Here is a 15,659-nt window from a genome sequence, read left to right as displayed (position 1 = left end):
AATGTTTAGAAGAATAACTGATTATTAATTATTAATACAAATATATATTTAAGAAAATGTATTAAGCTGTATGATTCATTTGTCATATTTTCCATCATAATGTACTCATCATTTACAAAAGGATTGCAACAGGGGCGTCCCCGCCAGAGAATAATGCTATATGGGGGTCCTTGGCATGGCAAAGTTTGGGAACCCCTGTACTAAGTGACTTTACACCACTGCTCTGGATGAATGAGTGTGTTAGGGGTGAATGCTGGCTTGTGTTCAAACTTGGAGAGGTCGCTCAGATCAGAAATATGCTATAAATATTAAATATTAAAGAGGGCTGTGGAACTCTATGATGGTTGAGCTAGCGGGTCATACTGTATTCCGGGGCTTCTTCCCCACTCTAACGGTTTCATTCAACCAGGGGACCTATGACTCGTGTCTCCTCCTCTGTCTCCTCCTTAAAGGCAATTGTGTCAAAATAAATTCCAAAAATACATAGCTTTTTTCTGAAAGGATCTTAATGCATATATATTCTAGAGCAGTCAAGCAAAAAAAAAATCCAACTAATGACATGCTTTTTGAATAAGAAATCTAGGGACATTAGAGATGAATAAACTGTTTGATTTAATAATATCTTTTAATTGGAGGGGCCTTTCATAGCACCCAAGGATAGCTCCAATAAACACTTAACAAGTTAACACAGCAAAATATATAATAACAGGGAGGACAGAAAAAGAGACATACTTTAAAAGCAGTTATGTATGGGGGACAGGAAGTAGCATTGATGAACAAACCGGACGACTGTGATTAGGCTGATCTGAACAGCTGTGTTTAGGAGGTAACCCTAACGTGTTGAACAAGATGTGCTGGATTCAGACAGGGATGGAGTCTGGAGATGTGCTGTCCAGGGTGACACCGAGGCTCTTGACCGTGTCCTATTTTCCTACTTTGTTGGTTAATTTGTCTCTCACTGTTTCCTCATGTTCCATACCCCTCTGTTCCCTCAGGAGGAGCACACGCTGTGCTCTCTGTCAGGCAGTGCCATGACTCCAGAGAGCCAGTTGGAGGAGTCCACCTCCCCTGCAGACACCACGGAGGACGACCCACTGCCCATGAGGCCTTGGGGAAGGAGCCAATCACTGCCTGCCTATGCTGACCTCATCATGGTAAATCACAGTAATGATGCACCCACACTGTACTTTGGCTAGTAAGTCCTCCAACAATGCAACATGCAACATAGTTGTTGTAAATAGAGTAACATAAAATAAAAGCAGAATGTAAAATGAAGTACTGTCCAGTGGAATACAATCAATGCACATTCTAATAACGTATAAATAAATATGTAGACTTTAAACATAATGTGGTATTCGGGACAGCCCTAGTGGATAGGTGTGATTACCTTTATCGCAAAGTAGATGCATTTTATTTTCTGTGAATGAGCATTGTTCTCTTTCTCTGTCCTTCCTCTCTGTCTGTGTGCAGAGGGCCAGTGGCTCGTCTTTCTGCAATAATCTGGCAGACACCAGAGAAGAAGCAGACGACAGTGGGACCAGCTCCCCAAAGGTAGCAACTTTACCACTAAATGTCATCAAATAAGCACGTGAAAGATACAGCTGTGGTAAAGCACAAATACAGTGTATATGAAATATTTGTAGTTGCAGAGTGTATGACAACATCTTGCAGGCTGAAATCATACATGCTTATTTGAATTGTTACACAGTTAGTAATGATTTAAATGTATGAACACATACTGTCTCCAGTCTAATGATGTAAAACTGGTTGTTGTTGTTATGTTTCACAGATGGACAGGTCCGACATAGAGGACGAGCCAGAGGGCGGGGTGTTCAACCCTGAAGGGGAGAAAGAGAGAGAGAAGGAGGAGGCCACTGTTAGTCCTGACGCTGTCAACCAGCTGGACTTCTACCAAGCAGACCCCTTCGCCCACTGCCAGAGTGAGCGTATGTATCACTGTCAGGCTGATAGGGCCTCTCGCTGAATCACTGCGTAACAAAATGACGTTTTCTTTTGGACAAATATCTGTCACAGAACAGGTTGCACTTCTGAGGTCTAGTTCATTGAATTACCACTTTCCAACCAGACCAGACATATCAGATAAGCCCATGCTGAATTCTGTGATGATGCTACATTGTAAATAACACATTCCCCATATGTATGACATAGCTGTTAGCATCCAGTGGGCAGTAAAGTATACTATATGACATACATTTAGCTCTAAGCAGCTTATAATAAATAATTAATGTATGAAAAAAAAACAATTCAAATAAAAAAACAATCATTAATTTTCTAATTATTCACATTTTTATTCCAATAACTACTATAGATGACTTTTTACAAAGTAAAAGCATAACATTTAGAATTGGGGCTAATTTAAACTAGCATCGATAAGAAATGTTGTCCCACTGTTCATAACTCTAACATCTGCCCTGGTGAGGACTCGGAGCCAGTTGCAGTCTTAGTAAACTGCTAAACAAATGTTTACGTGGTTTCATCATGTATCTTTCTTTTTTATTAGATTCTTTTACAATTTATGTCTGACTTGATTTGTAGATGACCTCTTCAATGAAGACCTGTTCCATAAAACTGACTCGTCTGGTGAGTAATAATACTCTAGTTAACTACATTCATTTCACTTTAAGGTGTTCTACTTACCATATACTGTGATTTTATTTGTATTTGAAACTCTCTGAAAGCAAGTATTATATAATTATGGATTCAATGCTTCATTGTGGTTATATGTACAAACACAAATCTAGTGTAAACTCAATCGTAGGATTCAAAATGCTTTTAGAAAGTGGGGTTCACTCAAATATTAAACTCAAGTAAAATGTTGAAGTGCTTGTCCTTCATACTTTTAATCCACTCCAATTAAGGGACAAATACTGTTTACTGTGCAATATGCATTGTTATTGATTTTTACCAACAATCCTGTTCAAATGACCTCAACATATGCATATAATTTTTCATAATGAATGCTCAAATACAACACATTTTGCGGCGAATGCTTAGCATTTGATTTGATTTTACTTATGTACCACTGCTTCTGGTTTCAGGCTTTCTATCTGCTGCTGACACAACTCTTACTGGTACAGCTACTGTTGTTGAGAGTGCTTGTATCATGGGGCCTGGTTCAGATTTTCTCTTTGTTTTCAATATGATCTAAATTATTAAACCATTGTGACACATCACTGAGTTTTTATGAATTCTCTGTTTGCCAGGTGGATTTGCTTCAGACCCTTTCAAAGGCAGCGACCCCTTCGCAGCAGATGTTCTGTTTCCAGAGGCGCAGGTTGATGATGGGGCGGGAAATATTGGGAATGAAGCCGACACTAGTCTGTCCTGCGCTGAAACCAAAGCCTCAACAGGAACTCAGTGCTTCGAGTCTGAGTTCCCCAACGAAGACAGCGACATCGAGATTAGCTACAGTCAAGAGGACCTGGACGCCATCGCCCAGGGAGACGATCCTCTGGGGTTCAAACCCATCCAGAGCTCCTCTGAGGAGCTGGGGCCGGTGCCGATCCAGGGCTGGAGGTCCCAGGGGCAGTACTCCATAGAATCAGACCCCAATGGGTATGAGCTGGACCTGGGCGCTGTCTCCCCCCCCTCTGACATAGAAGAACTGAGTCTGGTATATCCACCTGAAAAGGCTGCCACCAAGACCACAGCAGGACTGGAACAAGGTCATTTTACACACACACATACACACTTTTCAAATGTTATACTCATTTTTATACTATGTTCTTCCGTCCTTTGGTCTCTTGAAAGGCGCTATAAAAATTGAAATTATTATTATTATTCTATCGTATATATTTGTTATACTTAAGTGTTTTAAATTACAACACATGCATCTTGCTTTCCTACGTATTAATGTCTAAGGGCAGTGGCGGAAAGTACTTCAAAAGTATATTTACTCAAGTACTGTATTTAAGTGCACATTTGAGATACTTGTACCCAAGTATTTTCATTGGGTACTATTTCATACATTACATCTACTACATTACAAGCAAGCAATTGTTTTAATTGTAACTCCACTGTATTAAAGGTGGGGTAGGTAATTTTGGAGAAACCAGCTTGAGTGCGCTAGAATTTGAAAATACACAACCGGAAAAAAATCTGCCACTTCCTTACAGAGCCCCTCCTCCAACACACACGAACGCGCACATGACCAATGAGGGAACGAGATAAGTTTGTGCACAGATGGAAGGCTGACAGGCAGGTAGGCCATCCAGTTATTTTAGCCGGGCCGGCTCAGATGATTGGTCGTGCTTTTTACAGTACTACGGCTTCCACAGATGACATTTTTTTATGGATTTTTTGTCAAAGCACTTAAGATATTCATTGCTATCGGGATGTTAAGAGCATTCCATGGAATATAACAAAAAGTGTATCTCGAGCCGGTTTCTCAAACTTACCTACCCCACCTTTAATTTTAGAGATTTAATATCTGGTTACTTTTAAAAGTCAGATTTTGACACACAATAAACAAACACAAAACACTTTTAAAAAATGCATAATTGCAATTAAAACATCAAACTTTATATTTAAGTAACTAAAACAATATGTGGGTTAACTGAAAATGAATTGGCAGCAAATTGTTAGTTCAAAAATATTTCACAGTTCCAGCTTCTTAAATGTGAATATTTGCTGCTCGTTCTTTACATTTTTTTTTTTTTCTAAAGATGAGTACTTTACTTCTTATACTTTATGTACATTTTCCTAATCGAACGTTAATACTTTTTCTGTAAAAACACTGAGTATTTTTACAGTGTGCTGTTAGTCATTTTAATCAAGTAAATAATCTGAATACTTTTTCACCATTGCTAAAGTACTTCTTCTTTTAAGTAACTAAAACAAGAACGAAACTGAGGTATAGAGTCAGCTGATCCTTTACGGTTAAATAAAAAATTGAGATCTATTATTTTATATTATACATAAATGAGTTGCTTAAATAATATGAATACAAGTATTAAGTATGATGAACAAACAGCTTGATTCCTGTGGGCTCCTGTCTTTGAACTTCTCCCCATGGATTTAACCAGCTCTGCGCAGCACCGTTGTTACTGGTTGATTTCGTCATGTATCCTTTACTGGCCTCTACATGAACTACTATGTGATATGTGGTCCTCTTTAAATACATTTCAAATGTTTCTCATGTCCTAGCCTTGACAGCTTAATGTTTTCTTCTCTAGGTCTGAGTCCTGGTTCAGCTCCGGCTGTTCCTCAGCTTGCAGAACAACTCACAGCATGTGTTGGCGACATGGAAAAGGAACCCCAAAAACGTGCTACTCCCCAAAACTCCCATGACTCCGATAACCTTTTCAATCTGCCAGACTCTTATCAGAACAGAGAGCTCAGCTTCGATTTAAACTACAAACCGACCAGTCAGTCTTTCTTCGACCCATACGGCTTCAAACTCAGTCCAGAGCATTCCAGTCACACCCTCCTGGACCCTGATGAGGCTGAACTCAGCCCAGAACCAACTGAAAACGACCTGATCTTTGACCCTGAGCCCTCCTCTAGTCAACCAGACCAACTGACCATGGATCAGTATGAGTTTGACATCACTTCCTCCCAAATGCTGCGGGACTCTGACCCTTATGGCTTCAAGCTCAGCCCTGAGGAAGAGAACCAAGAGGTCCTGGACCTCTCTGGCCATGCTACCCAGGAGGCAATGGACCTTTGCAACTATGACGACACAGAACAGGTAGAACCCTCTAACTATAGCAACCAGGAAGTACTTGAACCTGAAAACCAAGAAGTGCTTGAACATTGTCGCCACAATGACCAGGAGCTGCTGGATTTGTGTAACAATGGAAACCTTGAAGTGCTGGAAGCTTCTGGGCTGGACAACACCGGGTTGGTTAGCAATGAAAACCAGCAACTCCTAGATATCTGTAGTGATGACAACCAGGAGGTGGTGGATCCCTATTGCAATACCACGGAGGAAGAACTACTTGAGCCTTGTAACTATGATAACCAACAAGTGCTGGAACCTTGTAGCCATGGCAATCAGGAACTGCTGGATTTCTCCCTTCCTGAAAATAAGGAAGTGCTGGATTTAGATAGCCACGGCAACCAAGACTTAGTGGATTTTGGTAGCAAAGAAAATCATGAAGTTGTAGTTTCAGGTAGCCACTCTAACCAGGAACTCCTGGATCTCGGTAGCAACGAAAATCAGGAACTGCTAGATTTAGGTAGCCATGACAACCAGGAGGTGCTGGACTTGTTTGGTAAGGAAGTTCTCCCTGAAGCAAACAACAACCAATACTTTGTGGAACCAGAGCATTATGTCTGTCCTACCAATAACAGCTCAGACAGCGATGTGGCCTCAGAGGACCTGCCTGGACTGGACCTCAGCAACACCAGTATCTGCTCCACCAACGGAACATACACTGCCGACCCCTTCAACACCTCTGCCCCCCACAACTTTGCTACATTCAACACCCCCAGCGGCCCCAACCTGCTGGAAGGTGACCTCGGTTCAGTGTTTGGAGCTGGAGGATACATTGGGTGTCCTGATGTAGCAGACGACCTGGCCCCCCTGGAGAGAAGGCAGGCCAACCCTGTAGCAGAGCCGATACGGCCCTTCAGACCAGTGAGGCCTCCTCGGCCCTCGCTACGGGTGAGTGGGAAACACACAAATGCAACTCACACAGGGTAATCTTCAGATTATCGGTTCTTAAAGGTCCCATGTCATGCTTTTCCGGTTATTACCCGTCCCCTTGTGTGTTATGAAGGTTCTTCTGCATGTAAAAGGTCTGCAGAGTCACAAACCCTCAAAGTACACCCTGTAGCGAGTAAAACTCTAACACAGAAAAGACATGTCTGTGCTACCCCAGAATGCCTCGTTGGGGATTTCTCTTTTTCCATTTTTTTCTTCTTCTACAGTGACGTGCCCATACCCAAATGGACCCATTGGTCCAAATGGACCAATCCGTGGAGCCGTTACGTTACGTCCGCGGAGCCATTAGGTTAAGACTTCCTCACACACACACACACACTCAATCTTTTTTTTCAGCTGCAGCTCCGCCGATTTCCCCTCCCTGAGACGGCGGGACGCGGCGAGGCTGTGAGTCGGTGTGTGTTCGGGCTGGGTTTCGCTGTGTCTCGCTGTCTCGCAGACGGCCACTGGGCTCACAGGGAGGGGCAGGAGCTCCAACAAGCCGTTTAGGACAGAGAGTGAATACACATACTATACAGAGATGCTGTATGAGAAACCAATGTGAGTTTAGAACATTGCAAAATATAAATCTATTCTAGTATACCTCAACAATGGAATTATGGTCAGTAGAAATGGCCATGACATGGGACCTTTAAGCTGCTTTTTCATTCGATTTGCTCTTTGCTCTCCGTGAGGTTGGGCGCAGAGACTTGCGGTGAAGACAGCGAGTTAAGTTTTCTTTTTAATGGTTATATACCTGCTAGCTTGCCCTAACAAAGTCAGCGGCATTGTTACGGCCGCCGCCTCCCCGGTCCTATTAACTCTGCTTCGACTGTGTTTTATGTAAATGAGCTGTGCGGTTGCCCTGATGTCATTGGCTACTCATCTACTGTATGCTACTGGTCCGCCCCCGAAGATTGTGATTGGAGCATGCCTATGGAATCAAATTAGGGTCAATAATATTCACAAATTATTTCACAGTCTGCAGTTGTATATCACCTGTTGTGCGCATGTGAAAAGATTTTGTGCATGTGTAAAAAAGTTTTGTGCACACAGATATAATTTGCTCGTGTAAAAACATTTTGCAGATGTAGAAATATTTTGTGCAAGGATATTTACAACAGTGAGGTTTCACAAAGTCTGAGATACGGACACACAAATTTCCTATCTGTGTGTGCGAACCTGAAGTTACAAGCTACAAGCTGCTATTTACGAGTACGAATTTTGACCCTGTTTTTACGCCTGAGTATGTTAGCCAATCAGCACGTTGCCCACTGACTAGACAATCAGCACGTAGCCCACTGACCATCCAATCATAGGACACAAGGTTCTAACGCGTTCGTTTTGCTGACCTGCGCCACTTGGAGCGTGCTTGCGGGAGTCAACATGGAGGAGCCCGAGGCGAACTCTTCTGGGACACAGGTGGGTTAATTACATGCTACCACGGAACATGCCACTACAGTTTTAATTAACTAACGTTACATCGTAATTAACTAAATATATCAAGACAGCTGTGCGTGCATCCCGGAGTTACTTAAATTGTATATTTAACGCTAGCTAGTTGATGTGGTCTTTGCTATTGTCTTAGCTAGCTACAGTCTGTTGGCTAAATTAACGTTTGTTGTTGTTGTGCCGTTTGAATGAGTAACGTTAATGTTAAAGAAAGTAATGCAACACTTTTGTCGGGTGCTTCCTGACATAATGCCCCGGGCATTTAATATGGAGAGGAAGGTAACGTAACGTTAGTTAGCCAAAGGTCGAAAAGGTTCAGTTTCCAATCCGACTTGTGTTCACGTCAGCTGGAAAATAAAGCAAGTGAACCGAAAAGGAACGGTAAAGTGGGCTAACCATACGATCTTTCAAATCTAAAAGGGTACAATCAACAGTAGTGGATTGTCAATACAGCAAAATATGCTCAGTCTTATGTTTTATAAACGGAGAACATTGGTTTAATCTGCCATACACCTCTTTCATCAGCTGCTAAATGTATTTAGTGTTTGATATATGTTATAACATGTATCCCACAGGAAAATAACTCCTTAATAGAGAGAGCTGTTCGCAGCTTTGTGGACATCTTGTCAAATGCACAGCCAAAAATTCAAGTTTCAAGTTTGCCACAAGCTCACCAGCGGTCAGCCATAACAACAACTCGAGGAGACATGCAAAGGTATGATTTGACAGGCATGAGTATAATTTATTTGTTGCTCATTATTGTTACTCAATATAACTTTGAAAAGGTAGAAGGCAGGACCGCACTCCAAGGTTAGTGAGGTGACGACTCCAGAGAATCATGTACAAACAAACGACAGAATGGGGGACGCACACTCCAGCTCAGATGCAAAGTCATCATGCAATAAAACAATCAATAAAACAATGACTTTGCAATCGGAGCTGGAGTGTGAATCTATTCTGTCATTTGTTTGCTCTCAATATAACTTTATCGTAACCTAAGTAATCGTTATGCTCCAGCCACCAGCCACCAGCCCGCCTCCAGACAACAGCCCATCTCCAGCCACCAGCCCAACAGCAAGCAGCCTCAAGTGTACAGAGGGAAATGCTAAGGTATGATAGTCATACTTACAGTGTATCCATTGCTAATTTCTGTTAGTGTTTTTTATGGATGTGCACACCCTCACATGAACTAAGACATAAGCTATCGCTGTAATTAGACTTGTTTATTAAGAACTAAAACTGAAGTTCTCTCCCTTTTTGAAATATTTTTTGACCTTATATTATTAGGATGATTTTGAGATTTGTTGTGACAATTATAGTATTTCATACAGCCCATTTTAATTTGTTTGATAGGTCATTTCCAGCATTCTACCAGGGGAGGAAGAATCGAGGAAAGAGGCCTTTTCCGAGCGGCAGTCTAATAATTCCCGCTGTCAAACAGCTTGAGTTCAATTTTTGTCTGATGCCCGAGAGTACTAATAAAACTCCGAAAAATGAGATAAGGCTTCTGCAGGCAGGACTTGGAAGGCGTACAATCAGCATTAATGATAGTGCTGATCATGAAGAGGTACTACATTTGTCTGTATTTCAGCTCAAACATTTATTTAAGGAATGCCATGGTACATCGTTCAGGAGCTGTTAACATAGGAATTAGTCCATTGGCCAGAGCCCAACATTTCTCTTGTTGGTACCAGTCAAGGTGGCAAAGCTTGCTTCTAATTTTTTGAAAAGATAGCCTACAAGGGTACTACCTATACTATATGAGGACCTTATGTGAGAGATTTTTGCGAACATCATTATTCTAATTTAAGGCCCCCAATCACCTCTCAATGGAATAGTATGGGTATATTATACATTCTCTGAATCCTAGTGAGTATTCCAGTTTTTGAGTTCTGTGTCTGTGATGTTCCTAGATGCCACAGGGTTAAAAGAAAGTATATAGAGTCATTATAACAATAAAACAGGAAATGACAAGACTAGAGACACAAGACATGAAATTAAACTAACAAACAGGAACTTAACGCTGACGAGACATGACAGATATGCACCATGCAATTTATAGGATATGCGTCTAAAATGCAACTTGTGGTTGTGGTTGGTGGTTAACTTCACGAGCTGATTGCTGTGACAAAGCTGCCACTCAGGAATGCTTATCATACTAAAATATCATCTACAGACATGTGTATTTTCACAAATTTGAAGTACATTTTGCCACCTTGTCTGGTACCGGAATCTGGTTTGGCCCATAGACTAAATTGGGTATGTCTAACATCTGGAAAAAAGGAGGGAGAGGGTGCATGGAAAAGAATACTTATGATTTTCATGTCATATTTCAATCTAGATTACCAGAGTCCTCACTGAAGAATACCCCAAAATGAAGAACCTAACAGGAGGTTGGCTGCTATATAAAGCGGCAGGTATGAAGTATTGCTGCATTAATAGTTTATTAATTTATATATGAAGAACCTTGTGTCTGTGAGGGAAAAAGATTAAGTATTGTATGTTGGTCAAATTAATGCACTGCTTTTAGTTTATATAGTTCTCTATATGACTGAATTTGTTAAATTAAGGTCTAACAGTCAAATATTTTATAAATTTAAGGTACTAAAAGTACCACATAATACAAAGAGGATATGTCCTAATATCTATACTTATGATCTTTGTACTAAGTTGTTCTGATGTTTTGTCAATACACTTCAGGAGGCACTTGGCAAAAGGAAGATCTTAACAGTTACTGATGTTTATTGCCCAATAATGGCATAAAGAGGATACATTTTATACATAAATGTGAATTATACACCCTGTTAATGATTGAAAAAGACAACAACAGGGTTGACCTGTTTTGTTTAATAATGTTTTTTATAATACATCTATTTTCTTTTCCATTCAATATTTGAGGTGGTAGTGGACAGAGGACCATTTCTGTGGTGGCCCAAGGCTACACAGCCAAGATGCTTAAGTCGAACACAATCAATGGGAAACACCCACTGTATATCGTCCCTCTTCAAGAGAAATTTGATACTACACCTCTTCCTCCTGATGCTGCAGAGTTCTGCAAAATGCCAAAGTCACAGTGCAAGAGTTGTGGGAAAACATTGCCCCTTCAGCTGCTTGTCATTCACATTGAAACTTGTGGCCATGTAAGTATTTTGTAAAAAGTAATTTCACCCTAAATACTTCAATTGTACAACCAATAATGCCCCTAAACTTCAAACAAAGGAAATCTCTTTGATATTGAAGGAAGTGTGGTAGTTTGTATACTGAAAATCTCAAATACATTGCCAGGAATCTGACTCAGAACAGCTCCAGGAAGGTGAGGTGGAGAAACAACATGAAGCTGATGTTGAAGATCAAGTCCAGGTTAGAGGAATGTAAATTTGACAACTCAGTGTATCCAAACATTAAACATGTTCTGAAGCAAACCAACTCGACTTATTCAATACTCTTGCTCACTTGTCACGTAGTAGTAAAATGTAAAACTACATGGCCAACAGTACTGTGCATCTATGACATTGTGTCTATGATAAATACTGAATGTTTGACAAGTTCCCGTTTCCCCTTCAGTGTACCTGTCCAGTTTGTGGTGGCCAGTATCCTGCAGATCTCTTGCCCTATCATGCCAGTTCATGTGGTGAAAGGTAATCAAATTTCATTGTGAAACTAAATTTAAAAAATATTTAAAACTGAAATCTATCCGTTCCTGATTTAAAGTGCACCTGAGGATCTACCAAGTTCATCAAGCAGTTCAGACAGAGCTAGACCACATCGCAGTCAGGAAGAACATGACAGCATTTCAACTCCTGACCTTGATGCTGAGAGAATGGGCGTGGACACACATGAAGGTACTTAACAAATATTTTCCTGTTCACTAATAGCATTTTGCTACTTAAATATTGTAATAATGTTTTCAAAATGCCAGTTAATATAATCATTTTTTAAATGTGAGGTGTGATGCTACACTGCTTGAGATGTAGCCCTCAAGTGTTCAAAAACTTGTTATAAACTTTGTACCTAACGTACAGATACAGTTAAAAAAAACAATGTTCTTCAATATTTTTGCCTCAAATCTTTAATTATTATAAGTATAGCTTGGAAAACCATCCTTTGCCCACAAGCGGCAGCAACCCTCTTCAAAAGACATCTTTTGCGGAAAAATGAGGTGGAACCCCCAATCAGGGCAAGCGTGGACATCCGGGAGGACCAAGAATCCCAAAGTAGGGAAATACTTGCCTTCTACAAAAGCCCACAAGTTGACTGGGCACGCCCTCTACGGTGTACTTTACAAGGTAATGATACTATAGACCTTTACTCTGCCATAATGTTAGTATCATTATGTGTGCATGAATATTCAGTGATTCTTGTGCTATCATTCATAGGTGATGCAGCTGTTGGAGTTGGGGTACAAAGACACTTTCTTAGCTTGGCAATGTTTAAATTGCAGCATGGATTCAACATAAACAGTGGTATGATTTTGTGTTCATTTCAAATGTATTTCGAGTGTTATGTTTACTGATGGTGAAATAAGCCTTTGTGAAGCATTGACGCTTTTTGGCCAATTGTATTGGAAATGGGTTCAATACTCCAGTGCATGTGAGGACCTGCTGGTGGAATAAATGTAATACAGGCAAATTAGGAAGGTGTTCAGTTGGGATGCGATTACAGGAATTTGAATTTGTGTATGACAAATGTTGAAGATCTTCTTAGATTTGATGTTTAGATATGATTGATGTTTGTCTGACTATAAGAGCTGTTTCTGTGTCCTCTACTGTGAATAATTAATAAGCCAAAGGAAAATGAAATCTTACAAATGGAAATTGTAAGATTATTCCAGGGTGGAGAGTTTGCTTGGGTATTGCTTGTGTAATGATCATGTAATGATCAAATAATACATCATGAGGACAAAATGGTTTATGACAATAATCCACGCGTGCTACTAAAACCAACAGGTAATGCAACGTTTCAGAAATGTTTAAAACGGTGAATCTCACAACATTGTCAAAAGTTCCACCTTCCAAACCGAAACATGTCATGTCATTTGACGAGCAATGAAGCACTGCAGCAGGCTTTGGCACAGTGGTCCAGATTTAGTTGCCAAGCAAGTGTGCTGCATGCTCTGGAGCTTCAATTTCTAACAAAACATCACTAGCTATGTTTACAAGGTGATAGTTTGATTTTTTTCCATTTGCCTTCATCCTGTATTTATATTTCATAGGTGTGAGCAACATTACCCTTCTTTTTGAGGGAGAGCAGGACCACCTCCTCCCCGCCACCTCCCAGATCCTAGTAGAGAGTAACCTCTTTGTAGTTGCCGGGAGGATGATTGGACATTCTTTCTTGCATGGTGGCCCTGTACTTCACGGATTCAGTGAAGCAATCATTCACATGTTGCTTCATGGAGATGTGGACACTGCCACAATATACCTTGCTGACGTGGCAGATCTCGACCTTCGGGAAACCATTCACATGGTAAAAAAAAAAGAAATTACTTTAATTTCTTTTTTACTTAAATTGACTGTTTGTTCAACTCTTTACTCCAACGCAACATATCTCAAAATCTATTGGGTGCATTTCCATCACATGGGCTGAGCACATTCATGCTCCCAGAATGAACTCTGGTTATTTAGATGACCTCAGAACCTTTCCTCTAGCCCCACTCTCAGGCCAAAATGTCAAATTTGCATGGGAGGAGATATCACTAAATTGTAGTAGAACATTGCCATGATTGAGTTATTTTTCTCAAAGGAAGATTCCTCTTCATTTTGATGAGCCCATTACTTTTCCTCTCGCAAAACGCTGTGACCAAAGTGTCACATGTTGTTAATGGTTGTGGACAGTTGAATCAACAGGTTAAATTGGACCTGTGGTTATTAAGTATTGATTCATTTCAATTAAAATATAGTTTTAACAATATTTTACAGCTGCTAATTAGTCAGTTGAAATGAATATGAACATGTCGAAATGGATTGAAAATCAGAGCAAAAACTATATTTGGAATTTAGGTTAACAATATTTGTTCTGTTCTGTTCTTAAGCTTGATGGAGATGAACTCCTGTCTGACCAGCAGACGAACGAAATCAACAATCTTGCCTTTTCCTGGGACCTACCTGCTATAAAGCCAGTAAATCGCAGATGGCTATTCCAGCAACTGATGCAACATGCGGTGAGATTACAGCTGATAGTCAACCCACTTTATTTATTACATTTTGCCTAAATAAAGACTGCTGAATCAAAACTTATCTTAAAGCATTCCTATATGCAATACTGTTACTTTAGCACTTCAACATCCAGCTGATTTAATTGAAACAACTTCTTAATACCGTAACTCCCTAGGTGATTGGACGAAGAACAAAGCAGATAAAGCAGATTAGAAAGGGACTCAAGGACACAAAGGTGTGGACATTGCTCAAAGAGAAGCCAGAAACAGCCCGGATTGTATTCCCTCGTCAAGCAAACGCTTTCCCCACTGCCCAGGTAAACACTGTGCCCACCATACACCATAGCACGTATGAATAAACAGTTATTGTCTATGTATTTCTATGCAAGTCTTTACCAACAACTGAAACATACTTAAATTAAAAGGAAACCCCCAGAAGCATGTCTTAATAAAAGTGTGGCTTACTATTTCTCCCATTAGGCAATCTTGAGTCTAATTGTCTGGCCAAGGGATGACAGCGATGATGACGAAGATGAAGATGATTCCTACCCAAGGAGCATCCAGGACCAGACAGCTGGATTCTTAAGGAAGTTTATTGAGACAGGCAAGTTTATCAGCAGGACAGGGAAGTTTAAGCTTTGTATCTTTGCAACTGTGACGGTGACTACCTACATCGCAGATTTGCAACCAATGACCACTGTATTTTCTTGGCCAATCATATTAAGGCAACATGAATTGGAGTACAGCGATTAGGAATTGGAACAGGACGAGAACAGACCAAGGGGAGAGAAGCAGTGTAGAAGCAACCTGTAGCAGCAAGAATTAGCTTTTTAAATCAAAAAAGGACATTAAAGGGAGGTTTCTAATACTACTTTGTGCCACCCTCCTTTTTTGGGCTCAGTACTATCCCAACAAAGTATTTCCATTTACCTATATATAAAACAACATGGTAAAGCAGTAAAATACAGCTCATCTTTAAAAACGCAAATGTCATTTATTTGATGTATTTCCACAACCTCTTGTTGTCTTTGAATGCAGCCTCTCCATCCCAACTCGAACAGCTGACAAAGTTCTGGGTAGGGTGGGAAATCCCTACAGACACCTTGAAGGTCCGAGTTGTGAAGGGGGCGTACCTGAAGTCTTCCACATGTTTTGGCACATTGCATGTACCTGGGCACTTCCAAAACTATGAGGACTTTTCCAAGCATGTGGAGAGCTGCATTGCAACCTATGTTACAGGCTTTGGTCTAGTTTAGATACTGCTCATCAGTATGATTCTGTTGCAAAAAAAACATTGTTTCAGTGTTATGGAGCTTCTGCTTTTGTTCATTGGTGTAAAAAGGGATTTTGTCTTTTGTATTCTTTCACCTGAAAAGAGATCTCCAT

At 40.5% G+C, this 15,659-nt stretch overlaps 1 protein-coding gene across 6 annotated transcripts; it reads left to right on the top strand.

The window, feature by feature from the left end:
- Positions 1-78: 78 nt before the first annotated feature.
- LOC104949296 (uncharacterized) lies at positions 79-15,653 on the top strand. Of its 6 annotated transcripts, XM_010775638.1 has the most exons (16): positions 7,355-8,089; positions 8,695-8,834; positions 9,137-9,229; positions 9,473-9,686; positions 10,461-10,536; positions 11,018-11,259; positions 11,405-11,479; positions 11,684-11,757; positions 11,831-11,961; positions 12,208-12,405; positions 12,496-12,582; positions 13,332-13,585; positions 14,151-14,279; positions 14,450-14,590; positions 14,754-14,877; positions 15,312-15,653. In XM_010775638.1, the coding sequence occupies exons 1-16, from the start codon at positions 8,054-8,056 to the stop codon at positions 15,527-15,529; spliced, it is 2,232 nt and encodes a 743-aa protein (XP_010773940.1). In that variant the 5' UTR covers positions 7,355-8,053; the 3' UTR covers positions 15,530-15,653. The 6 variants fall into 6 exon arrangements, with proteins under 6 accessions (XP_010773935.1, XP_010773934.1, XP_010773939.1 ...); XM_010775633.1 differs by lacking the exons at positions 7,355-8,089; positions 8,695-8,834; positions 10,461-10,536; ... (9 more) ...; positions 14,754-14,877; positions 15,312-15,653 and adding exons at positions 79-1,154; positions 1,471-1,551; positions 1,790-1,940; ... (2 more) ...; positions 3,225-3,686; positions 5,196-6,628 and having other exon boundaries at positions 9,473-9,643; XM_010775632.1 differs by lacking the exons at positions 7,355-8,089; positions 8,695-8,834; positions 10,461-10,536; ... (9 more) ...; positions 14,754-14,877; positions 15,312-15,653 and adding exons at positions 79-1,154; positions 1,471-1,551; positions 1,790-1,946; ... (2 more) ...; positions 3,225-3,686; positions 5,196-6,628 and having other exon boundaries at positions 9,473-9,643.
- Positions 15,654-15,659: the final 6 nt, after the last annotated feature.

Source organism: Notothenia coriiceps, unplaced genomic scaffold (assembly GCF_000735185.1).
Source record: "Notothenia coriiceps isolate Sejong01 unplaced genomic scaffold, NC01 NC01_scaffold00015892, whole genome shotgun sequence".
Taxonomy (NCBI): domain Eukaryota; kingdom Metazoa; phylum Chordata; class Actinopteri; order Perciformes; family Nototheniidae; genus Notothenia; species Notothenia coriiceps.
The sequence above is the reverse complement of the archived record's forward strand: the minus strand, read 5'-3'. Positions and strand labels throughout refer to the sequence as shown.